The sequence below is a fragment of the Aythya marila genome (genome assembly GCF_965140915.1).
Source record: "Aythya marila genome assembly, chromosome: 4".
Classification (NCBI taxonomy): domain Eukaryota; kingdom Metazoa; phylum Chordata; class Aves; order Anseriformes; family Anatidae; genus Aythya; species Aythya marila.
Window position 1 is genome coordinate 66190647 of NC_139045.1, and position 27044 is coordinate 66217690.

The 27044-nt window shown below is 37.4% G+C and overlaps 1 protein-coding gene across 1 annotated transcript; it reads left to right on the forward strand.

The window, feature by feature from the left end:
- The first annotated feature begins 64 nt into the window (after positions 1-64).
- TRMT44 (tRNA methyltransferase 44 homolog) lies at positions 65-16777 on the forward strand. The gene is made up of 11 exons (XM_082759278.1): positions 65-466; positions 2438-2555; positions 3394-3613; positions 4856-4924; positions 7176-7283; positions 7661-7732; positions 10297-10403; positions 10988-11171; positions 12014-12401; positions 13344-13460; positions 15046-16777. The coding sequence occupies exons 1-11, from the start codon at positions 73-75 to the stop codon at positions 15279-15281; spliced, it is 2013 nt and encodes a 670-aa protein (XP_082615404.1). The 5' UTR covers positions 65-72; the 3' UTR covers positions 15282-16777.
- The last annotated feature ends 10267 nt before the right edge of the window (positions 16778-27044 follow it).

Here is a 27044-nt window from a genome sequence, read left to right on the forward strand (position 1 = left end):
GTCCCCGCCTCAGGAACTGACGGGAGCAGGACGCGCCCGGTCCCGCCTCCTTCCCCCCGCCAGCAGGCGGCCATGGGGCCGGTGGGCACGGCGGCGGTGCGAGATGGCGGCGCCGCGCTGCCCAGCGGTTTCTGGGCGGCGGTGCGCGTCTGGCTGGAGAAGCCGCAGGTGGCCAACAGGCGGCTGTGCGGCGCCGCCATCGAGGCGGAGGGGACGGTGCTGCTCGGGGAAGGCGAGGAAGGGTCTCCCCGTCTCACCGCTGTGCCAGGAAGAGGGACAGACGAGGGGCCGGAGGGGGCTGCGGAGCTGAGCCGGCTGTGGAGGGAGGTGACCAGGCACCTGCCGCCCTCCCTCACGGCCCGGGGCCGGCCGGGCTCCGAGCTCCGCGCCGTGCTGAGGACGCTGCTGCCTCGGGCACGGCCTGCCGGGCCCCCTGCCCCTCCGACGAAGGAGCTGGTGGTGCAAGGTGAGCCTCCAGCCCTGGGCACCCCCTCTGATTAATTGGGCCTGAGGGAGGGGGGAGAAAACGGCTCATCGTCCCGTCTTCCTTAGGGAGGCAGGAAGGACTGTGCATCGTGTGGGCTCCTGTCAGAAGCTTCCCCCCACAGAAACACTGCTCGTTGTGCAGACCTAATGACAGCTTGCAAGGAGTGACTGTACCCTATAAATATGCTGAGTTAGCTTTCAGAAAATACATAGACAGCTTTTGCATCAGCCTCGCCACTTCCAAACTGCTTGTGCCAGTTTGCATGCTGTTGGTTTTGCTTTAAAAAAAAAAAAAAAAAAAAAGCGTGGTTTTTTTTTTTTTGTTTTTGCTGTGGTGGAATCACACTGCAGGAAGTCCTGCTAGGACTTAGAGTGGTCCTACTGTGTAAAATTACTTCTGAGTACTGAGGAAGCCTTCCAAAAAAAGTCTATGTTTAGGCTTGTTTGTTTTCTTTTGATGTTGTAAGGTGATGTTCTGAGCTACACCTGGAAAAACCCTGTAAAATTTTCTTGTTATTAAGATTTTTAAAATCTGGAGCATTGAGAGGGGATTGGCTAAGGATAGGCTGAAAAAGCAAGACTTAATGTTTGCTCTATTGCAAATTATTCTTTTCCATCTCACACAAGAAATTTTGGTGTCCATAGATATTTTGGTTTCTTTGTCAACGTAATATTTTCATAGCTTGGAGATTTGCAGTTATCAGTTTTGATGTTAAGTGAAGGATTAGTTTCAAATAGGGAACTTATGTTATTCTAAAGAAATTCCCTTGGATAAGCAATAGCTAAGTGTTGTTTGTTTTTTTTTGCAACTAGTATGTAAATTAATAATACATACGTATCGTGCCATATAGAATAGAGTAAATCCTTTTAGAGAAAATTTATAGGAAGGATATAGGGACTAAATTAAGACGGTAAAAAATAGTAGCATGTGAATACTAGATTGTATGATACCACTTATGTTTCATTACAGTCTCTTTTGTTTTTATTTGAAAGTTGTTTCAAAAGGATGTATTCTTTCCCTCTGTGTTTCCCTTTGTGTAGGAGTTAACTGATACATGCATGAGTAATGTTAGAAAATGTAACATGTTAAAAGTTGCAGGATATCTTCTTTAAATATGGTAGAAGCACTGAAGAGCATGGCCAGCTGTTACTCTGCCCATCTCAACTTTTTCAAAATCCATAGTGTTCGGAACTTAAGCATAAGTATTTTATTCCACAGGTGACAGATACTAAGATCGGTAGGATCGCTGCTGAACATAACTTACTATTTAACATATTACCTGTGCCTTTACCTAAAAACGGGTCTTCTCAGGTAGTCTCCTTTCAGAGTTACAGAATACTAATTTAGTGTTTGTATGTTGTTGTTATTTTTCATATGGCTACATCCAGGAAATCTAATTGGAAAAGTTGGTGTTGCTAAAACTGAAGAGTGGTTATACTTCATCATAATCACACGGTAGATCATACTGATCATATTTTCCATAGTATTCCATAATATTATAATGTCATGGAATTCTGCATTTGATAGTTTCTCTAATGTCAGGCTGAGCAGGTAAGTCTGCAATAAATTGGAGTGTGCATCCCATAACTCCAGATTTGCTGTGTGGAATGGGAAAGCATCGTTTTTATACTAAAAAATCTCAATGTCTCTAGCTTTTCAGATATTTATAGATTGTGAATAGTCTTGCTGATTGGCCTTATACCTTTTGGGAAACAACATGCAGTAGAGTGCTAAGAGTAGATCTGCTTCTCAGTGTGCCTGATGTCTGAAATTATTGAACTGTTTGAATTCCCAAAATTCAGCGTTGTGGTTCTTCCTTCATTGTCCTTGATCTTGCCTCAGTAGTATGCATTTAATATAGTAAGAAAAAAAGCTATTTTTTTTTTTCTTTTGTGCTAGATGGTTTATACCATGTAATAATAATATATCACCATTTACGTATCTTTTCAGATGTTTACAATGGAACTGTGACCTTTCTGCCTTTGGAGGAAAACAAGGAAGGAAAATACCAGATTAAAAAGTGCAATACTTATGAAATTCAGCTTATGCACATAAAAGATGAAGAATGGTGAGTGAGTGGAAGGAAACCCTGAGTTACTTTAAGAATCACATCGTGGTTTAGCGTTGGTGTCCAGGTGATTTGGTTTTTATAACTTGTGTGATTAGCAAGTGGCATTACTGGTATGATCTCAGTGCATAGTGTTCAGTTAAAAATGATACGTAAAATACCAAAATCAACACAAAACGAATCTATTTCAATTTCAAATGTAATATATTGACTGTATGTGTATCCTCATCAGCAGGAGATAACTATGTCTGTGCTGGAAGTCAGGTGTAGGTCTTAGTAAGGTTAAAAAATGAAAAGGAATTGCTCTTTGGAACCTGCCAGGCTTCAGTCATTAAAATGTGTGGACATCTTGGTCTTGAGCGTGGAAGATGTAATTGTTCATGCTGACAGCTTACATAACTAACAAAATCTAAATAAATTTAGAGATCGGAAATAGTGAAATGTACCAACTGATGATATTTTGCTCCTAATTTTTGTTTGTTTTCATGAGGTACCCACTTGTTAGCATTTGGAATATTGTGGTAAATCAGGTTGTTTATTGTATGTGAGTCTTTGGTCGTTGTAGTAAATCTAGCATAGACTCTCATATGGTGTTTGAATTAGGAGATAATGAGCTGTCTAACAAAATCTAGGAAAGACTGTTTTATTATTCATTAACTTCACTTTTATTTTCCTCTTGTTTGTGCATTTATGTGCTTACAGTGTACTCTTAGGCCTTTATTTGATCTTCTGATTTTTTTTCCACTTTATTATATTTTTCTCTACTCATGAGTTGGTGAGATGTGTGAATCCACTGTATGTCATCAAAGTTTTAATTAATTTATTTATTTATTTTAAGGTCTTTGTCTATTGTTGCTCTGTCTTCAGAAGATTGGTTTTCAGATGGAATTACATACCCCAAACTAGCATGGCTTGGAAATGAACTTTTGCCCAAACTGGCTAAGTGGTCTGTGGAGCAAAAGCACAGTGAGTTTAGAAGTACACTCTCACTCATTTCTGTAGCAAAGTACTGCAAGGTTTATCAAGACCTTAAAGAAAAATACAAGGAGATGGTAAAGGTAAGTTTGGCAATAAATGTAGTAATAACATGCTTTCCTGCCGTTGTTTTTTATTTCTGTTATGTTTCCTGAAACTGCTTCTTCCATTTTTTTTTTTTTTAATAAAGGAATCAGTTTAATTAAAATGCATGCATTATAGTTCATTGGATTGTTTTTTAGTCTTTTACTGCATATGTGGAGGAAAAAAATAGTTTTTATAGTATTTGGAAGAACTGAACTGGAAAATCTTGAACCAAATTCACACTAAATATCTGGTGGTGATAGACATGTTCCACAGTCTTTGTCTTCAAAAAAGAAGTAAGCAGTAGGTCAGTGGATGGAAATACTAAATTACCCACACAATAAAACATAAATATAGTATGTTCTTGTAAAAAGCATCAAAGAGTTAGGAAGCAACGCTGGTTAAAAGTCTGTTGCTTTATTTACATTTTGATGCATTAGTATGCCTTTCTGAGTTGGAGCAGCAGTGTTTTAGTAGCGTCTTATCCTGTGGATTCCTAAAAATGACCTTAAATGCTGTATGATGTAATATCCTTATACACCAAACTCTAGAAACCAAAGAAGTTGATAAATGTTTTTGTAAAACATTATGGAAATGTTGAAAGGTTTTGCTGTTGATGTTTCTCCACTAATAAAAAGATACATGTGGCAGGAAAGTTTGAATCGTGAGTAAGGTAATGGGTTCTTTTTTTTTTTTTTTTTTTTTTTTAAGCTCTTCAGTAGCGTTTTGTACCATAGAATGTTTTAGTCCGTCTCCATTTTTCATTTAGAAAATAGGGATTATACTTTTTCTATCTTTCTCCTTCATATTTTGATTCTTCATGTTCCATTTTGCCAGGATAGTTCCTCATCTTTTGAAAATAAATTTATGAATACTGTAATTAACAATGCACTTAACAGGAAGAATAATAATATGAGAATTAGAATAAGCAAAAGAATACATGCTCTATTACAGACCAGATGCAGCAGGTTACATGCAAGGTGTGCATATGGAGCTGTAACGTTCTTGGAAACTTTATTGACTGAAAGCAGACATTCTTTATACCAATGTACTTTTGTGTGACTCACAAAATCTTTGTTTACGTTTTTTGTGTGTATTTTTACTCAGTTCAAAATGTATGAAGTATAGAAGTCTATTGAAGAAGATGAGCATGCAGGTAATTCTGAGCTCTCTTTGCAGTATTTTAAGATGGCACAGAAAATAATAGTTTTCCTTTTTTTTCTTTTCTTCTTCTCCTGAAGGTATGGCCTGAAGTAACAGATCCTGAGAAGTTTGTATATGAGGATGTTGCCATTGCTACTTACTTGCTGGTAAGCTTTTATTAGTGTTTTCGAACATAACTTGACCAAAAGTGGAATTTGTGGCTCAGAGTGTATTCGAATTGAGCTTGTATTAGGATCTTCTTTGGTAGTACTCTCAATGGCATTTCAGGGATTTATATACAATAACCGATTACAAAAAGTAAGCATTTTACAATAGAATCTGGAAAAAAAAATAATGTGACAAAGCAAGGGGAAAACAGAATTTATTTATTTTTTTTATACCATGACATACCACAAAAAATAAGCACAGTAACAAAATTAAAATTAGAGGAAAATTAACACTTTTTTTGAAGACTTGCAGTCTTTTGTCATAGGACTCTTATGTCACACAGGCAAGCTGTAGTTTTTTTGTTCATTTTAGAGTGGTTAAAACAAAAGCACTTACATACCAAAGAAATAACGATTATTGTCTAGTTTGGAGATGAGAAGCTGTAGGCACATCAATATTTTGATTACTATCTAGAGTGCAGTAAGAGTTTGTCTACCTAGAAGTATAATGCAGATACCTGTTGCATCTCCTCTAAATCAGTATTTGTAAACAAGTTAACTCATTTACAGATCTCATTGAGGACTATTTTAGTTTACTAATTGTTTGTTTAAACTTAGAAACTCAGTTCCTTATCCCATCAATTTTTTAAAATTGTTTGAGGAAGCCTGACTGCCATAGGCTGCTCTCAAAATCTTGAATATCATATTGATGTGACATTGGCTTGTGGAAAGAGCTAGTTAACAGACTTTTATCGTTTTTTCCCACCATGACAGTAGTAGCTGTTGAATGTTGAAAAATAGAAAATGAAGTCAGGTACATGAGGAATTATAATAGTTGTAGCCCCAGGAAAATTCTCTGATGACACTGCTGAAGATGTTGTGCATACAAATTTGCAAGACAGTGTTTATTTACAGTCATAATGTTTTTTAGTTGAAGTAGCAGTAACTTTCCATAAGTTATTAAAATGATGCAATAACTGGCTTATATAAATTAAAGCTTAATATATTAATAACCTAACCTCACTGGGGAAAAAAAAAACAGATATGAATAACTCATTATTTAGAAATATGTTAAATGAGTGATAAAAGGTCCAGTGTTAAATTAATATGGATTTACAGTACTTAAATTGACATGATGAGAGGAGGGGTCATCTGACCCCTTCATTATACTCTGCAGTCATATAAATGCTGCCTACTGTCTAGACACATTACCAGTGAAGTACCTGTTCAGGTTGAATCATAAGAAACTCATCAAGGGATGGAGGATGGGTGTGATCTGAGTAGGAGGCAATAAGAGTTTTCTGGATTACAGTTTGGAGAGCAGAAGAGCAATGATTGCTACATTTAAAAATGTAAACACAACCACGTAATCCTATGGTTTATCTGGAACTTCTTTGCCTAAACTGGCAAAATAACAAGCACCGATGTTACTAATTCTTGTGGTTAAATATTCTTGACAATTTCTGTTATTCATGGGGAAAATAAGAATTGAGAAGCTTCAGCGGACACACTCATTGAGCAAAAAAGAGTTTGACAGGAATAAGAGGAGACTAATCTATATGCTGAGGACAAATATCCTATTATTAAGAATAGCAATTTCCAAATTGCAGAACTATGTAGGAGTAACTACTTAGGTACAGAGCAGGGGCTGGAACTGGACTAAGAGCTTTGGGGGATCCACTTCATCTGATTCAGAATTTGGGGAAGCTGATTCTTGCAAAGTAAATTACAATTTCTTGTCTGGTCTATAGAAAGTTGCAGTTCATAGCCAATTGATTACAAGCGACATTTTTATTTTTATCCCTGCACCCAATTCTTTCTTTTATACAGTGGATATAAAGGCTTCTGTAGTGTCACATGCAGAGATATTGTTGTTAATTTAGTTGCTGTTTCGTCATGTTAATCTCTTGTGCCATTTGTTTCAGCAGCATATTTTTACCTTTATGCTTTCCCTAGCCCAGCCAATATTAATTTCAACTTCAGGCACTCAGAAGTGAGTGGAGGATGCTTAGCACTTGGAAAATGCTCGATACTTTGAAACGTAATCTTACTTCCTCCATTAGTTGTTTTTTTATATTGTTTTTTTTTTTTTTCCCTTCTCAAGTTGCTTTCTCTTTGAGTGCTGTGGCTGTCTTCTGTCACTTCTTCACTGTCTCCCAGCATTCTCCTTTTGTTTCAGACGTCTTATTACTGTTTTCTGACAGGGAAATTTGAGAGTATAAGTCTAAAATGTTTTCTTTTCTTGTCTTAGATTCTCTGGGAAGAAGAGAGAAAAGAAAAAGGATTGGCCAAGAAACAGTCCTTTGTAGATCTTGGATGTGGAAATGGTTTACTGGTTCATATTCTAAGCAGCGAAGGGGTAAATAGAGTGCATTTTAAAACAGACAAAAGATACCTTCATTATTCTTGTTTTGCTTTCCTTTGGCAGGCAAATAGTCAAAATTCAGTTAATTCTTGTCATTAGAACAAGACTTTACTACTCACTAATTATCAAAAAAAAAATAGAGCTTTAGAAACCTTCTAATTATTATTAATAGGTAAATAGAAGAATAGAATGGAAAACAAGGGATTAGAGGTGATCAATTTATGCCTGAAATGATGAAACTGTGTTTCGTTATGTGTCCAAATTTTAGTGTGACTGAAGTAGTGTATGTTAATATGTACATTTAGTCAACTTGTCTGAGAATTTCTACTGCAATTGATACTTACAAATGATACTTTGTTCAAATATTTCAGCACTCTGGTAGAGGAATTGATCTGAGGAGAAGAAAAATATGGGACATGTATGGACCAGAAACTCATTTAGAGGTATTAAGCAAATGTATGTCAATCTCATTCATTTGTAACTTTATTCATTCGTTCATTGCTTCAGGCTGTGTTGATGCAAATGTAATTAAAAGCATGGGGTTATTGACAATTGTCTAAAGCTATGTGTGGGTTTGGTATGCTGCCACTCGTATGTCCTAAAAGATTATAAAGTAAGCTGTAGAGGGGATTAATAGAGCAAAGCTATATCATATGCTTGCTTATTTGCAATTTACTTAGTTTTTCAGCTGAGAACACTAGCATGATTTCTTACTGCTTGTGCAGACATGCACATTATGAAGCAATCCTTGATTTTACTGGAAGTTCAATAGTGAGCAGCTTTATTTGCACCTTCTGTACATCACAAAAGATGTTGGTTTCCAAAGTTGTGGGTAGTTTATTCACGAATTAATAACAGAATCACTCTCAAAGTGATTCTGATCTTATAGTGCTCTGTATTGTTTCGGAACAAAATTGTTGAAACTCTAAGGAGCCAATTCCTCTGCTGTTCTGACCTTGTGGTAAGTCATTGCAATAACAGCCTTCAAAAAAATTGACAGAAAAATGAGTCTGAAAGAGGGATTGTATTTCAAGTTCTCCATTCTTGTTTTTATGAGGACAGGAACAATCTGAGCACAGGCACATTTGCTTCAACTCTAGCTGGTTTTCATTTGATGCTCGTTTAAGTGTGGCAGTGATGAACAGTTGCCCTTTCGAGGTGAAGTGTTCCTGGTTTCTTGTTCTCTAGACTCTGGAGTTTCTCACCTTATTCCTTCAAAAATTGTCAGCTTCCAATACACTAACTTTTCTGTCCATAGCTATTCTCTAGTAGGTTTGGTTGAACATCAGTTCAACAAATCTTTAAATGCTATCAACTTTACATCAAGAAAAGAGCAGCAGCTTTCATAGTTGGGAGGTGGAGCAGTCATATTGTACAGCCTTTGCTTTGCTTTGGTTTGATATTAATTTAAAGCATGAGTTGCAACATGGATATTGGCATTTGTGACATTCAGTGTCTATGCTAATGATATAAACGAATGTAAGAGGTGGTACTTTAGATCACCAAACTACTGTCAGATATAACAAAAACAAATGTGATTATGGGTTACTGTCAAAATGTGGAGTATAACGCTGATAATTCATGCTATGCCTAAACTGAATAATGAAAACTGAAATATAATGGAAGAGTAATTTGCTTAACCATAAGAAAACACTTACAGAACAGTTGTTTTAACATATGCCAACCTTTCAAAAAGGAAATTTGTTAAGTATGTTATCTGGAAATTATATACATAACTAAAAATTGAGAGGGATTTGGTACTTCAAGTAAATGATTATATACCATATTGATACTTAAAGCACCTAAAGCAATGCTTTCTGAAGAGGACAATTGGGATGGAATAGGGAGAGCCCGAGATTTCTGAAATTCCCTGTTAGCTTTTTTGAATTCCTGTACAGATACTATTATACATGTGTGTGTGAATTTGGCATATGTTCTATATATAAAATGAGAGTAAAGGCATCATTTTCAGAATTGTTATTAATGAGATTAATTGGAGATTTGAATCTGAAACATGATTGTTTATTCTTCAAATCTGTCCAGTAATTGTTGTGAGATTTGTACATGTTTTTAGAGAAGAACGTATTCTTCCATAGTATAAGGAACTTCAAGTATTTTCTTTGCTGAACTTATTTTCTAGGTAGGAACATACTGAGATGAATGTTAAAAGCACTCTGGAACTTTTACAATTTAGCCTGTATGAGCTGTTCATGCTGTTTGTTTGATGGTTTTTGTTTCTTGTGTGTTTTGTTAAAGAATAACAGAATAGGGTATTCTTAAGATTAATAACCTGTCTCTTTATTCCATATGTAATGAAATAACGCAAACAAAATGCTATCATAAAGGCTGCCAATGAAGCCTTCTTTCCCTGGCGTATTGCTTTCCCATTTCTACTCCTGATATTGCATGTATCATAGGGTACCTCTGATACAACTTGGATAAGAGCGTTCTGGCAACATACACAAGGAAGAAAAAGTGGTGGGCTGGATTAGGTTGATTATAAACAAATGGTAAGGTTGAAAGGTGGTGTTCTGTGTACTTGGATTTAATTTAGGAAACGCCTGTGAAAGAAGAGAAGATAGTAGGGAAGCTGTGTTCTGATTCATTGCTGTGTGAGACAGAGACATAACAAATGAAATGAGTCTGAAAAACTGGGCCCAGAAATACATGTGATAGGAGAATGGCAAGAAATCATAATCGATCTATAAGATTTGTTAACATACATTTAGGATGTCAGATACCTTCATCAGACTTGTCATTCCTCTCTTTGTCTGACCAATATGTTGTGGGTTGTTGCTAAATTAATTATTTGTAGCTATAAAAAAAATACTGCCTGGCGAAACTTCAAACTGAGAAAAATATTGATGGCTTCTGTGGGTTCTCATTCACCTTGTATTTTTCCTGTTGTAGGATTTTATATTGTTGTTCAGTGCTTTATTGGCAAATAAATCTAAAGAAACCTATAATAAATCGTACTTAAACTTTTTTTATTTTTTTTTTTTTTTAGGAATTATCTATCATGCCAGGTGATAGTCATCTCTTTCCAGATACTGATTGGCTGATAGGTAACCATTCAGATGAATTAACGCCATGGATACCTGTAATTGCGGCCAGGTACTTGGTGGTGGTGGGGAAGCAGGAGGAAAGGAATAAAAGCATAACTACCTATATGTGTTTGGTGAAAACTGCTGCTTTTGCAGCCACATCAGGGGTTCTTGCAAGTTTTGCTTCTTGTGGTGCCAATCGATTATTTTTACAAAATGTTTTTTTGCTGCAGAGAAGCCCAGGAATAGCATTTATTTTCTCATGGAATTCAGTACAGCATTTTGCTTTTGAAGTTCAAACAGAATTTTGTATTTATTCTTTAGACATGAATCTAGTTTAAAAAAAATACTGTTAGTCCTGCCTTTCTTTGAACCATTCTGCTTATCACAACCAGCTGCAATAGTTTGATACCTTGAGATTTAGTCCTGCAGACTCTGTTGATACAGTAGTTTGGTATAGCAAATACTTTATGAAACAGTGACTTTGAATATACTAATAAATTTTCTGAAGGAGGAACATATAAATAGTACTTCATAAAGCCCTGTCACCTCCATAAAAATTTCCATCATTGCCTGTGTCTGGGCTATTTCTTAAATTTGTGTGTTATCTGAAATAACTTTCCATTCAGCAGTTATCCTTTATCCTTCCCATAGGTCTTCCTATTCGTGTAGCTACTTTGTGCTGCCATGTTGCTTCTTCGATTTTCATGGAAAATACAGTCGAAAACAAAGCAAGAAGACTCAGTACAGAGAATATCTCGATTTTGTTGCCCAAGTGGGATCTGTATGTGGTTTTCATGTGGAAGAAGACTGCCTTAGAATTCCATCAACAAAAAGGGTAATTTTGGACTCAGTAGGGCTTTTATCTTTATTTTTAAAGGTGTTGTCTGAAGTGGGGCTTGTTTAAAAAAACAACAACAACAAAAAAACTTTTTGCTCAGGCAGCTAGTGATAGGACACAGAATAACAGAATGGCTGAGGTTGGAAGAGACCTCTGAAGATCATCTAGTCCAACCCCCCTGCAGAGTAGGATGAAGGGGGAATGGTTTTAAACTAAAAGAGGGGAGATTAGATGTTAGGAGGAAATTCTTCACTCAGAGGGTAGTGAGGCACTGGAACAGGCAGCCAAGAGAAGCTGTGGATGTCCCATTCCTGGAGGTGTTCAAGGCCAGTTTCTATGGGGCGTAGAGAAATCTGATCTACTGGGTGGCATCCCTGCCCATGGCAAGGGGATTAGAACTAGGTGATCTTTAAGGTCCCTTCCAACCCAAGCAGTTCTATGATTCTGTGATATTTCTTCGTTATTGTTTTTTGAGATTGAAGCATAGTCAGTTGCATTGCTTTAGATAATATGCTTTGAAGATAGATTACTCAAGAAACCCATGAGTATTTTTAATCTGCTATATTAAAGTTAACATCCTAGGTTACAATCCTCAATACAAGAAAGAGTGAAAGGATTTATCGTTATTTATTATACTTGTCTGTAAGATGGAAAACTTTAACGCTGTCTTTCTTTCTGCCTTTGTTTTTCCATCAGCCTATGTTGGTTAATTGTATTTAACTTTGCTGTTTAGAAGCCTGCATAAAACGTGCTGTCTGGCTGGGGGGCTGTATCGAAGTATGGGACTCTGTTTAAATATTATGATACAAATAGTGATTTACCTATTTCTGCTAAGATAGGTGTGCCTTATTGGAAAAAACAGGACCTATCCACCTACAGAATGTGCTTTGATTGACGATCAGATAACACGGTATATTCATAATCGTCAGACTTGTCCTGTGGTTGCATGTGACAGAGGAGTTGGATTTAATCATAAAGATTGCTCTGATGTATGCAAAGAAGCAGGCTCAGGACTTCCTGAAAATGAAATGGAAACTTCTGGTAGAATTTGGATGCCTGGATTTCAACCCAGAGAAAAAGTAGAGCAAATCAGAAATTGTGCTGCCCTCCCTCGAGATTTTGTAGATGATGTGGTTCTGAATGTGGCAAATTTGCTATTAAATACAGTCCCCCAAAAATCATGTTCTAATACTCACGGTGGAAATATGAATACCTGGAATCAAGGAGGTGAGATTGTCTTTCTGGCAACACTTTCTGTTACCTTTTACCTTTGCTGGTGGAGGGTGTTTTTTCCAATGAATTTACATGTTTTTAAATTTAGTAAGTGACATAGACTTTAGGAAATACCATGAACTGAAAAAAAACACCTTTGATTGCTACTATACAATGTTTTATTGCACTCTGGGGTGCAAATAAGTCGCATAAGTGTATTTTGAAACTCGTGTCTTTGCTTGTTTTTCTTTTACTCTACACTTGAGTACTGTGGCAGAATCAACTTAAACAGAACTTCTCCCTGTTTCACAAAACATCTCTGCATCTAAGCTGGGGAGGATCTAAGTTTATTTTTGGATAGTGACATAATAACTAGCTATAGCTCTTGAAGAAGTGCTTTGAAGTGCCATTTAATTACAACATGATTAGGGATTTTTGGTTGGCTTAGCATTAGAATGAAAAGGAATAGAAGTTGCAGCCTATTTTATAGGCACTCAGTAAGTTTCATTTTCCTGCACCCATATTTATTATTTACTCACTGTAGTTTGTTATATGCTACAGGATATGCTATCGTATATGCAGTTATATGCTACTGTTAGGAAGAAAATGACTCATTCTCCTTCACTACATGCATGTAAACTTTCTACTACGTGCATGTAAACAGTGCTTAGTACATTGAGGATTACTGCAAAAAAAAAAAAAAAAAGCAGTGAAAGAAAAAATACGTCTTACCATGGAAATTCTGACTTGAGACCTGTAGAATGAAAACTGCCATTTTACAGACAATATACATATAAAATATACCATTTATGTGTTTGATATTGGGAACACAAAGTTGTTACAGTACTTGTGTATAATTCATAGATTCTGTTCATAATCGTTAATTTATACAAAAGTTAGGGTTCTCAAGGATTTTAGATATACACATCTTTATAGCTACACCATTATTTATTACAGAAAGCCTTTCCTTGAGAGAAGTAGCAGAACATTTAAATAAAGAAACTTTAAAGAGGCTGAAGAGTGAATATGGAGGCTTACAGACACTGCTCAAGAACAATCATCAAGTATTCGAAGGTAAGAAGTAGATAGGCATTATTTGTTTCGCTTTGCTTTTAAACTTAACTGAAAAGTTACTGTTCTAGTCTGGAAAACTGAGTATTCTTTGTGCCCCTTCATTGCTCCAAGGTACAGTTAGTAAAGCTTCCTTTTGAATAAGACTGGTACGGTAATCAGCAAAGAACTTTTCTAGATCAATTTTGTCTGAAAAGACAAACCTTCAGTTAAAGTGGCTGATCTAATACTGTTGTTTGACTAGGGAGATTTTTTTCCTTTCTTGTAATGTATTCATGATTTAGGGGGCAGGCAAATGCAGAGAAAGTTTGCTAAAGCATTTAATCCGGGCCTGGCCTGGCCTTACCAAGCCCTGTAGTATAAATGGCGACGACAAAATCAAACTAGTTATGCTGTAACTGTGAAGCTTGATGTATTTATATAGTATGTAGTAGTATGGCTCAAAGGGCTCAGTAACACAATTTTGTGGCTGGCTTGATTTGTTTATAGCTGTGATGGTAGTGGGTTATTTGCTTTTTTTTTTTTCCTTCTCTCCCCTCTTGTAATGTGGTATGGGGAGGGTGTTTGTGTGTGTATTTTTTTTCCCATGTTTGTTTTTAATTTGTCATGGATGTTATCTGCACGTTACCTCTGAAGAAAGACTAAGATTAAGGCCACATCTTTCACAGCATCTTGCATCGCATGGAAAGTGCCTGGGACTTCAAGACGACCAATTTTTGATTGTTTTCTTCAGTAGTCCGTCATTGTAACAAGGGACTTCTGCTAGTGGATGTTGTGGAGGGACCTTACTCATGCCAAAGAGAACAGAGGAAAATATGTGTAGAGCTCTTAATCTCATCACAAACAGATGTATGCATTCACAAAAAAAAAAAAAAACGAGACTAAGTGATCTATGAGCCCTAATAATCTAATGAGATCTACTGGTCTGCTTATTTTAAGTCTGAGAGAGATTTTAAAGCACTGAACCCACTTCTGGATTGGCTTTGTGTGAGTTTAGAGCTATTTGTGCATCACAAGGAAACTTGGAAGGATAAATTCATCCAGGCTTGAATGTGTGATATTAAACTTTTGCTGGACTCTTTTTTGAACAGTGATTATCAGAATTAATCAGACTTAAACTAGTTTTTTGCTGGTAATTACAGTTTGAACATGGATTAATAAAGTGTTGAACAAGGGAGGGATTATAGTTCTTAAAGATCAAACTTTTTTCAGAACTTGCAATCTAAATTCTGAGGATTTTGGTATAAGTTATCTTACCTGATATATTTTTTAAAAAAAATACACCTCTGTAAACCCTCTCCTCTATGAGGACGATAAATAGGTGCCTCAAACTATTCAGCACGATGGTAAAACATCTCTCAGGGAAATTGATCAATTTTTCTTTAGACCATCTCTGTCCATCTCTATATTACTTCAGTTTGTTGTGCACATCTTTCTGTTTTTTTACAAATGGTACATTTGGTTTTGCCTGAGTGATCCATTTGTAGAAAATATATGTTATTTGCTGACTGTCACTATGCATTTTTTCCAGTATGATTCCCATGGCTGTCTATTAACAGCTGCATTTTTGTTTGTTTTTAAATCTTAGTTCTAAATGGGAGAGTTCATATTCGTGACTGGAGAAAAGAGAAGCCATCAAGGAAAACTAAGCCTGAAGTAAAACGATGCCTTTCAGCTGAAGCATATAAAACACGTCTCTGTTGGTTTTTCATTCATCATCCTAATGGTTGTGCTTTGCCTTCTGAATCTTGCCCATATGCTCATGGGACTGAGGAGCTAAGACAGTCTAAGACTATTAAAAAGAAAAAACATACACAGTGTTAAAAATCTGCCACTTATTTTGAAGTTCGTGTGCATAACTGAATTTGACTGACTTTGGGGTACCACTTAGTGCATGAAGACCTGTAAAGTTTTTTGTTTTTTTTTTCTTATTCCTATGTATCTTGTTTTCTAGTTGGTTTACAGGTTCTCCTGTATTTTAATTCTTTTATTATTGACATGGAAAGGTTGTAGTAAAATATATACATACTTTTGGGTTTTGTCTGTTTTCTGTAAAAGAATGGCTTGTCTGATATGCATTTGTGTAAATGCAAAAGTTTACATTCTTCACCATCCTTGATTCCATCAAATGTACACGATGGATTTGCAAACCCTAACATTCAGTTGTTTTGCTCAATACTTTCCAGGATGATTTATGGTTTCTTAAAACTCACAGTGTCTCTTGGGAGTAGAAGCAGAGAGGCTTCACTCATTTCTGGTAACAGCCTCTTTACTGTGGAGTAATGCTAATTATTATCCTTCCTTTCTTGGCCAGACCTAGTCTAATAAAATGATTGTTGGATTGAAGAATTAACTTCCTGGGAAGTTATGGAGGTTAGAGAAATTGCGTAGGAACTGATTATAGGACAAGTAAGTTTAGGACTACAGGTGACTAATGCATGTAAGAACTCTGTAAGAGCACAGGGACTCTGAATTACAAAGAATGGAAATAATTGAAGACCAAGCAAAGAAACAGTGAAAGATGACACTGGAAAAGATTTTTATTTACTTCCTTCGCTTTCAGCCAACAGATTGCAAAGAACTCTGAAGTGTCATGTTACTCTTCTCTTCCATTTCTCTTTTGATCTTGGAAGAAGTGGCTCTTGGTAGATAACAGTATCCTAGGTTGTTTTTTTAATTACATCTTTCCAGTGAAAGGGGAATTAAACACATGCCTGACTCACTGAAGTTCACAAATATGCACATGTTAAGACTATGGTATAAAATTTAAAACTAACTTCTGTTTTCCTTTGTGCAATGCTATCACAGAATATATCACAGAATGTCTAGGTTGGAAGAGACCTCAAGATCATGGAGTCTAACCTCTGACCTAACACAAGTCCTCCACAAGCTATGATAACTAGTATGTTAGTATAGTACGCTACTTCTGTTGTACAGACACTGTTCCCTAAACTCACCAACATAACAGCTCTGACACAGATCCATGATGGCTGTTCTTTCAGTTTGGCATCGCTGCAGGTAGCAAGCCATCCAACAAATCTGTATTTTCCTGTTCTTTGGAGAAGTGGTAAGAGAACATTCTTCCCGCTCAGTTTTGAGTAGAAATGTTAGCCTTGTATAATTCCAAATATAAATCTGAAGGTAACTGCCAAACGCATAAAAAAAAAAGCTCTATTTTATATTAATGCTGTATCTTATTGCTTCGTCTGTGATCCACCATCTTAGAATGGCATTAATATGATAATTAACTTTGGCAATAGATGAAAGCCAGTAGTGAGTAAGGATCAGTTTTACTCTTAATAAAAACCTGTTTATCCACAAGGCATTTGAGCATAAAATCTCAATCATTGATGTCATGCTGTCATTTTACTGCTAGGTTTGTTATCATCACTACCCATTAGTTAATTTAGCTTTATTTGAAATCTTTCATTATAGAGGAGAAACAGTTGCTGTTGTAGATATGTCACGAGCGTGAGAGCATTAGAAAGACAGAAGATTTGGATGACAGATTGTAATCATAGAAATACTAGGATCTAGAGATTTTATAATTGCATCTGTAGAAGAGTTACAGTTTCAAATAGTCTGTAGTTGAATATTCTAAATAGAATAACAAAAAATATGAGTTTGCTTTCTCTCTTACACATCAGTAAAGGCCTGAATTTTTGTTTTTCATCAAGTCACTAAAACTGAAATGAAGTCACAAGACAGTATTTTCCTTATGGAATGCCTGAATGTATCTTCAGGACAGTCTATTTTCTGGCACATTTCAAACTAGTTCGATTTTCTGTGTTTGTATCATTTGCGTTGTCTGTTTATGAAGTTACTGTCAGTACTTCATGTTATGTTATTAGGTAGCCTGTAGCCTGTCGAGGAGGTCTTACAGCTTGTCTCACAGCAAATACAGGCCTCTAGGCATGCTTTGTAATGAAGTCAATCTGCTCATGAGTTTGGGGACTTGTTTGTTCAGATTCAGAGTTGTAAATGATAATTAACACTTACATGATCTTAAGGGCATGCTTTTATGAGCTGAAATCTAGCTTTATCTAGCATATAGAATAAGTAAGAGCAAGCAGTCATCAGCATTGCTGAAGGCATCATAATGGCAAATATTTCAAAGTCAGCAGAAATAAAAAATAAAATCTGAATCTTAAATCTGAATCTTACTAAGCAACAGCTAGAACAACTGTTGGGACAGGTGTCCGATGAAGTGTCTAAACATTCAGCATCAACTGAAGTCAGACACCTGCACCTGCTCTATTATCTTTTGTTATTGCTGGTAGCTTCAATTTGTATTATTGAAAGAATATTTTCATAGAAAAATTGTAATTACTTGGGAAGTGGCCTAGAATATAATGTCATCATGTTACTACAAGGAATACCTTCCACAATCACCTTCACCTGTTGTTGTATCATGGTGAATCTGTAAGGAGCATCTTAAAATTTTCCTTCAGGGTGTTGGTGCATTTCATCTTCTGGAGCCTGTTACAGCAGCATACGTGGCAATAGTTTCATGGCTGGGCATTGTGTGTTGTGAGTAATTTTCAGTGAATACTGTTATTTGGTGAGTTTTTGTGGTTCCTTCCTAACGTTCACGTTTTTCAGGTAGAAATACTTAACTGCTTTAGTGCTCAATTACCATCTTCCAGCTGCTGCTTTAAGCGACTTCTAAGGGGCTGCTACTAAAATACTGCCAGATGGAATCTGCTTAGCAATGTCAATCCAGCTCCCCTCTTCCCTGTCCAGTTTTGTTATAGCAGGTTTCAGCAGCTCTATATAGGTGAGTTCAGCTTCAGGTTCCTTTGCAGTGGGAGCATTATAGCAAATTTTTCTAACAGAAAAGATAGATGTTAATGTTTCAGATACCTGGGTCCATCTGCATTAGTTTTCCAGCAAGCCACACTGTGCTTTGCACAAAACTGTGGAAGAGCTCAGCAAATCCAGCCTTGCCCACGTATGTGGTGCTTATGCATACTCAAGGGCAAAGCGTTGGCCGCTGAAGCTGTGTGCACCTGCCACGTTTTGGAAACACTGTCATTCAAGCTGCCAGTCAGTCCTGTTGTTTGACAGCTAGCCAGGCACCGTGTACAAAGACAAAGCAATCTTCTCCCAGAAAGACTGCCCTGGATTTTGAGTGCTTTGGTGATTGTTTTGCTGTAGTAGCAATAAGGAAACTGCCTTCACAGCTAATTGATGTTGTGTGGGGGGTGTATACAGAGGTATGACAGCTGTGAAATGACTGTCTTTTTGCTTCAAATTATAGGCTTCATGTAAGTATTTTTTTAATGCAGTGATTAAATGTGGAACTGAGAGAGGAAGGGAAAATTGGCCTTTTCTCAGGGACAAAATATTGAGACAGTAGAGATTTTTCAAGTTGTTTATCTTTTGGCACTAAATCGTACTTTTGTCTGTTTGTTTTCTTTGAATGTGCGACCTTCCCAGAGACAATGTTTTTACTCTGCAGCATCTGTGCTGTCTTCAGTGGTCTTTGGTCCATCATGAAGTACAGTACTGATACTGCTATCATCGTCTCTGTTTTACTATGGAACAGTACAGGTTTAATCATTTTGGTCCTCGTTTTTGCCTCCTATTTTATTAAATGTTTTCTCAGATTGTTTCAGAGACATTACACCCTATAGTGAATTTAATCATATATTGTCAATGATCTGAACATAATGACCCTTTCTGTAAAGCTTAGCTCAGCAGTTGTATCCTTCCTTCCATTTGGAATATAGGGAATACTTTCAGTGAGTGTAGCTTAATGTTTTTTTGAAAAGCTTTAATGACCAGGTATTTTTGCCCTTTCATGCGGTGTTGTTTTACTGTGTTGTCTCAACTGTGTGATCTCACAGTAAAAAATAGAACAGAGAAACTTCATTAATGGCCTGTAGAAGTACCACGGTGTGAATCATTGGCATCAAATGCTTTTGTGTTTGCGCTGTGCTGCTTTCCAGCATGGCCAGCAGGTGGAGAAACTGAAGAAGAAAGCAGTAGAGAGGTAACTCCTTGCAGCAACTGCAGATACCCTGGCTCAGAAGGGCCTAGGGTTGCTTCTTGCAGTGTTAGGGAAAGTAGGCTTGTGATTGCATTGAGTTTTGTTAGATGTTTTAGGCAATTGGTTCCTTCATTATTCTTCCAGAGTATTCCTGTATTCTGCTCTTCTAAATCTAACTTGTAGTTAATTGTCTCTAGGATCTTTCTTCTGTGTAAATTTAATTGAAGTACATTACAGCTAAACGGTGTTATTTTCATAATTGTCCTGATTAGGTGGAAGACACTAGGTTATTTCAAGTCATTTCTTGGCAATCTGAAATGCAAATAGTTATTAAGAAACTGTGTATGTATGTAATGCTGCACTCTTTTTTTTTTTTTTTTTTTTTTTCCCCTTCTGGAATATCATTTTCTTTTCTAAAACTGCCTGTGCTGTGCTAGGTCTTCTAGTAGATGGGAAAAGAAGGACGGTTCTTACTGACCCTCCTCTACTAGTGAGTAAAAAGGTCCTGAATTATGCTATGGATCACTCCTGATAAATAGATAGAAATGTCACAATGTTCCCTTTTCAAAGGCCTCTTGGAATCTCTGTAGTAACCAAAACAGGAAAATGCTGCACAGTAATACAAATTACTGTCTCCTTAGGAGTCCTTATGTGAAGAACTGTGTTTATGGTACAGTTAAGGGCTTTTGTGAATTTTTTTTTTTTTTCCTTAGTCAGTCAGCTTTACAAGGTAAAATGAATGTTGTGATAGGAAGATGTTTAAAAATATTTATGAACTTAATTCCCCCAAAAGAGTAATATAAAACTCAATGAGTAGCTGACTACTAAATAGCAGGGGTCTCATTAAAAATAATAGAAGTGCTGGTTTGCTTACAGATGTTCAGCAAAAAAAGGGTGATTAGCAGGGTGCTGGCTGAGCACAACCAATGTTACCTTGTTAATTGTGTATCAGGCATGTAATTACTAGTAGCTCAACTTACTGCATAAGAGCTTGTCATCTTTCCTGCTCTTTGCCACAGGTTATTTAACATCAATTTGCACCTGACACATAGCGGGCAAAGCTGATTTGTGTGGTGTCTGTCACTGATACGCTCCTTCTGTTTAAACATCGATGCTTTACTCAGAAAAATGTTTATTCTTTGGATTTATAAAAAGGAGTTCCTTTGGTTTGTATTACTGTGGTTGCTTTCTGATACTGCTTCATGTTGGCTTGGAAAGGGTTATAAAGAAAGAGCTTTTGAAAGAGCTATAAAGAAATTAGGAAGCATTAATGTGATGATGGGAGTGAAAGAAAATGGATGGTATTGATGTTGTAAGAACAGCCAACCAAGCAGTTGGCTTGTAGTTGAATCAATAGGAGAAGGAACTTCTACTGACACCACTTTAGCAATACCTCAGGGGAAGATTAGAGATTCTAACCTTAAATACTTTAAACCAATATAAATGCCACCTGATGGTCATTCAAGAAAGCTCCAGTTCTGATCTATCACATCACTATCAATCTGGAGTCAGGCCCATGGACAATACTTCAGTGCATCACACTGGAACCTGACCCTTGGTCATTGCTCTGCTCACAGGGCAGAGGTACCTCCACAGCTAGAAGGGAAGCCCCAGTGCTCCCATGCCTCGTTTATTTACAGCCACTTTCTAGTGTAATGGAAAAAGGACAAATCACCTCTTTTCTCCACTGGGTTCAGAAGCCAGATTGTATACCTTGCTGTGGTAAACTTTACACAATGGTTTGTATGATACGATAAACCATGTTATTATGGCCCTGCAAAGGCAACGAGCTATTAATTTTTTTGAGATACAGGATCAAGCCTTAACAAAGGTTCAGGTCCCTTTGAACACTTTTGCTGCCATTGCTCATCTGTCACAGCACTCCACCTCTGCACTTCAGTAGATTATAGGCTTAACTTTTGTAAAATGCAGACATATTTTGTAATTTTGTCAACAAGCAATCAGCTTTGGCTGGAAATACTATTCTTAAATGTGCTCACTTAATGGGAAATGGCTTTTTTGTTTGTTTCCTCTACAAATGATGATTGTCACTGTTTAATCAGCAGTGGAACAGAATCCAGCAGCTCCACACTGTTTTGATGAATAGGGGACTGATATTTGTGATGAAAGAAACAGGATATGCCCCAGCTCATTCTTTGAAGTACTTTCCTTTGTGGATCATTGTTACGCCTTTTGTAGGGTCAGGATGAGTATGCTGCTCTGCATAGGAACTAATTTCTTCCAGGCATTGTGACATTTTAAAGATAGCAACGTCTACATCTGTGTAGTATACAACAGGGAGTCAGCTGTGTGTTCTTGGCAGAGAAACCTATAGGTTGCTTTTAAACCTCCAAGTGTACGTTGAAGAGAAAGGGAGATAAGATACATCCCACTAGGAGAACACAGCTAAAGGTTTTTAGAGAGGATGAAAAGCAGGATTACACTTGTACTCCTTGGATCTTTCTGAAAGAAATAATTACTGCCTGCATTGCACAGTATATGTCCACAGGAATAGTTCTGGTTGCTGGCTGACACTGAAAATAGAGAGACTGCACTTTTTATTATTGAACATGTCAAGCATTTCGGCATTTTCTCCGAGCAAGAGGAAGGCGTGCAGGCAGAGATGAGATCCGTGTGCTCAGTTCTTTTTAAGACTTTTTTTTATAGCATACGTCAAGTAGCTTTGAACAATTCTCCTTTGACTCATTAGCTGTCAGAAGCAAATGTAGACTGCAGGCATTAAACTGTTTCTTTCAGAAAAGAGGAGTATAGCTGCAGTATAGTCTTCCTCTTTATAGAAGCATCCTTCACATAAATCTAGGCATAAGCGAGCACCGACGCATTAAATGACGTATTTATGATAAGGTAGGGAAATTTAAAAAGAACAATTCAGTTGTCTAAACATGAAGTGCCACTTGAGATAATGTTATCTCATCTCATCTCCTGGTTTCTCACCAGCTGTACAACTACTGACCCAGAGGAATATAGGGCCTTCACTGAGTTGTTTATAGAATAAACAGTCATAGAATATGTCAATAGTCATAGAATGCTTTGGGTTGGAAGGGACCTTAGAGACCATCTAATTCCAACCCCCCTACCATGGGCAGGGACACTTCCCACTAGACCAGGTTGCTCAAAGCCCCATCCAACCTGGTCTTGGAACACTTCCAGGGATGGGGCATCCACAGCCTCTCTGGGCAGCTTGTGCCAGTGCCTCACCACCCTCTGAGGAAAGAATCTCTTCCTTATGTCTATCTAATCTAAATCTTCCCTTTTTAAGTTTAAAACTATTCTCCCTTGTCCTATCTCTACACCCCTGACAAAAAGTCCTTCCCCAGCTTTCCTGTTGGCTCCTTTAAGTACTGGAAGGCCTCTATGAGGTCTCCCTGGAGCCTTCTCTTCTCCAGGCTGAACAACTCCAACTCACTCAGCCTGTCTTCGTAAAAGAGGTGCTCCAGTACCTTGACCATCTTCATAACCCTCTTCTGAATACTCTCTAATACATCCATGTCATTCTTGTGCTGGGGGCCCCAGAACTGAATGCAGGGCTCCAGGTTTGGTCTGATGAGAGCAGAGCAGAGGGGGACAATCCCCTCCCTTTGTCCTGCTGGCCACCTGTTTTTGATGTAGCCCAGGACATGGCTGGCTTTCTGGGCTTCAAGCACACATTTCTGGCTCATGTTGAGCTTCTCGTCAACCAGCACCCCCAGGTCCATCTCAGGGCTGCACTCAATCCATTCTCTAGCCAGCCTGTATTGGTGCTTGGGATTGCCCTGGTGCAGATGCAGGGTAAGGGTCTTTATGTGAATTTTATCAACTGTATTAATAACAAGAATGAGTAATTAAAGATAGGGATGAGCTGAAATAGCAAACTGGATCTGACAATCTTTGATTTTGAGCTTTGGAATAGTGAGTCCCATAGATAGCTGTATAGCCAGCAATTTGCAGTATTGCACTAGTTAGGCTCCTTGAATAAATTTTTTCTGATGCAGAATTGAGTTTGTAGGGAGAAAGGATAGTCCCTGGCTGGTAGGTGGCAATTCCTGGGGAAAGAATGAAAGTGAAGGACACAATTATAATTCAAAATGATCTTGATTAATTACAGAAGTGGTTTGAAATCAGTGAGATGAAATCCAGTAAGTTTGAGTACAAAATACATGAAGTGTTTGTAAGCCAGGAGGGGGCATTAATACAACACGGGGAGTTGCTTACTGGTTGATGATGGTCACAAACTAAATAGGGATCAGTAGTGTTTGCTGGGGAAAAAAAAAAAAAAAAGGATAAATTTGATCTGGGAATTTAAGAACAGGTAGATCATATATAGGAAGCAGGAGGAGAGACCTCAGCTGAAGTAGACTGTCCAGTTCTGTACACTGTGGATTAAGAAAGACGTACATACATTACAAGAAGACCACAGGAGACTCATAAAAAATGATTAGATATTTAAAGATCAAAGGGCATGACCTTCAGGTGATATAAATCACTTCAGGCTCAATAACTCCCAGAGAACTAAGCTGATTCACACCAGCTGAGGAGCTGATTAAAAGAGTTATTTTTTAAATTTTCTTTCTAATCTAACCTTAACAGTTGCAATTTGCATTAACTTCTCAGTGCCATCAAGTTCTCCCTAAGGCTTGCAGGAAAGAATCGAGTGTCATAATTTAACTCACTCTTTTTTCTTTCATTTTTGTCTTAAACTGATTTTTTTTTCCTGTTTCTATTTTAGCATTATTTAAAAATGAGCACAGTTAAAATGGAAAAAAAGGAAGTACTTTTTTAAATACAAGGCACAATTAACCTCTGAACTGTGCTGTCTCTTGTTATCACTGAAACCAGAAGCTTAATAGGATCAAAAAAGGGTAATAGATAATGAGAAAATCTCATGACAAATTAGAGGAAATTAAAATTTAAAAAAAGACTTCAAAATAGAAAAGACCATAAAACTACACACTTAAGGACATAAGACAGCCTTTATAGTATGACCTTCTTCCTGGAGGGAGGAAACTGGTTTCTCTAAGACCATGTTGTCCTACAGTTGTCCTTAATGAGCTTGTCTTACTTTGATGCATCTGTAGGCCCTTGTTGTATTAAGGATACTGAAAGAGATGGACACAGGTCTCAACATGTCTGGCAATCATATTTTTTCATTATTTGATTTCCGTACAAAATTCTATGCTACTGTAGCTAACCTCTTAGCAATGTGGAAAAGTGCCATGAAAGTGCCATTTTGTTTAAAAAACAAAACAACAACAACAACAACAAAAAAAAAACAGTAAAGCTTCTTTTTTGTTTGATTGTGTATACACGTGTCTGCATATTAATATCATATTTGTGTTCACCACTACATTGTTTCAAAATCCTTTAGGTAAGTATGTTTTTGCTTACTTGCAGGAGACTGCGTGAGTGGGATGAAGAAAGGCTTCACCAAGGGTTGGTCTAGGAAGAAGGTGGACAACAACAAAGAAAAACAGTGAAGGAAGAATAAGTAAAAGCACTGTTTTAGTACTTAAGGACAAAATCAGAAGTGACAACATCCAGCTGCAGCTAAATCTAGCAGGGAACATTAAAAATGCTAAGAATCACAGAATCATGGAATAGTTTTGGTTGGAAGGGACCTTAGAGACCATCTAATTCCAACCCCCCTGCCATGGGCAGGGATGTTGCACACTAGACCAGGTTGCCCAAAGCCCCATCTAACCTGGCCTTGAACACTTGATGGAGCACCCACAGCTTCTTTAGCTCATGTTGAGCTTCTCACCAGCCTGGTGTTGAAAAAAGCCTCCTTATGAAAGCCTCCTGAGGGCTGCTTTCATAAAGATGGATTCCAAAAAAAATGTGCTAGCTGAAAAAGGAAATTTAGGAAAAAAAAAAAAAAAAAGTGCCTGTTAACAAATGAGAATCTAGTGATAGACAATGAAAAGAGCTGAAATTCTTGGTAACTTTTTTCTCACTGTATATAGGGAAACTTGCTTCCAGAATTCTGCATGTACCACCAGTTTGGAAAGGAGATTGTGACCAATGCTATATTCAGGCTGAATTTCTTAAAACCTGAGGGTGTGTGTGTGTGTGTGTGTGTGTGTGTGTGGATGGGATTCACCTTAGGGTGCTAGTGCAGTGACTATGAGGCTGCTGTCAGTCTTTTATCAAAACTCCTGTTGCTTCCCAATAACTGGAAACAGTACACGCCATTAAAAAAGGCAAGAAAGGGGACTGGTGAGCTACAGTTAATTCAGCCTAACACTTCTTGGAAATGTCATAGAGTATATCCCCGTGGAATCCATTTCCAAGCACGTGAAGGACAAGTGGTGTTTTTTTTTTGTTGTTGTTAATAAAAAACCAGACAATACATATTTTACTGAGGGGAAATTTCAGACTATTTTTTTCTTCTGTAAAAAAATGACTAGCTGTGTGGTGGATAGGATGATAGAACATGTAGTATTTGTAAACTGCTAGCATCTCTTGGAAAGTGCAGTGAGAAGTATTAAGGTCATTTTTGCCTAGGGAAAATTGTTCCTCTTCCAATAGGAATATAGAACTAATAGGAATTTGCACTGCTGAAGGCTCATACATAGCACCACAAGCCCCAATAAGAACATCTTTTATCTCCCACGAAGGTCTTTTCCTAGCCGGGTATGGGCACTTTGCGAAGCAAAATTGGGAACCCCCACACTGTATTGCAGTCAGTAGCTTTCTCAGGAAAGGTTTATGCTTGTCTGCTTTCTCAGATCCTGAGCTGAGCTGATTTAATACCATGATTAATTTTTTGTGGTACTTTTCTTCTCCGAAGCCTACATATTGCTCTTTGGATCTGTCGGTGACTCATTCCTAATAGCCTAATACTGATGGAGCTATGTTCTGGTGACAAGATATGTGAGCTTTTGTTGATTTCTCCTAAAATTGGGTAGACCCAGGAAATATAATCCTTTGAGGGTAGAGACTAGAATTTCACCCCTACTGGCTCGTTACAGTAATCTTCATTAGATCAGAATTAACAGTTTAATATAGCAATTCAATAGCCCAGTCTGGGATGCTGAGAAGAGACTTAACTCTTGCACTTTTTAATATGAAAGTTAAACAGATGTGTGGTGTTTCTAAAGTCATTTGGGCCTTATGGAAACCAGAAATGCTTAACTGAGTTGGACTATTTGGTTGAATTAATAGATCCTATATGTGTTACAAACATTTTTTATAGCTTCTTTCAAGCTTACTTACCTGGAAAGCCTTTTCCAAGCCTCTTAAACAGCAGCACAAAATCTTTTTGTGGCATTTTGCAACTACTTGAGGAATATGTTAATGCTTTTTCTAGGTTGTGTAAAAATTATATCTAGCCAAATCCCAGTTTGGGAAATTGCATCTTTTCCTATGAGATTGAGACAGAGCAATATGTCTACAATGATTTATGGTGATAGGGCATCTGGCCTAATATCCTAATAATCTGATATACACAGGATACAGTCTCTGGGTCCTTTATGATGTGGTCTGACTGTTGGTTTTCCTTAATGTTCTTTGCAAAGAAAGGCCCAAAACCACAGAAAAGAGTGGACTGAGCTGAAAAAAAAAAAAAAAAGAGCCTTCAATTTCAAGTGTTAGTTTAC

Coding starts and splice junctions, on each gene's coding strand:
- TRMT44 (XM_082759278.1), top strand. CDS start 73: ATGGGGCCGGTGGGCACGGCGGCGGTGCGAGATGGCGGCGCCGCGCTG. Junction 4,925..7,175: donor CCATTGCTACTTACTTGCTG/GTAAGCTTTTAT, acceptor TTCTTGTCTTAG/ATTCTCTGGGAAGAAGAGAG. Junction 7,733..10,296: donor GACCAGAAACTCATTTAGAG/GTATTAAGCAAA, acceptor TTTTTTTTTTAG/GAATTATCTATCATGCCAGG.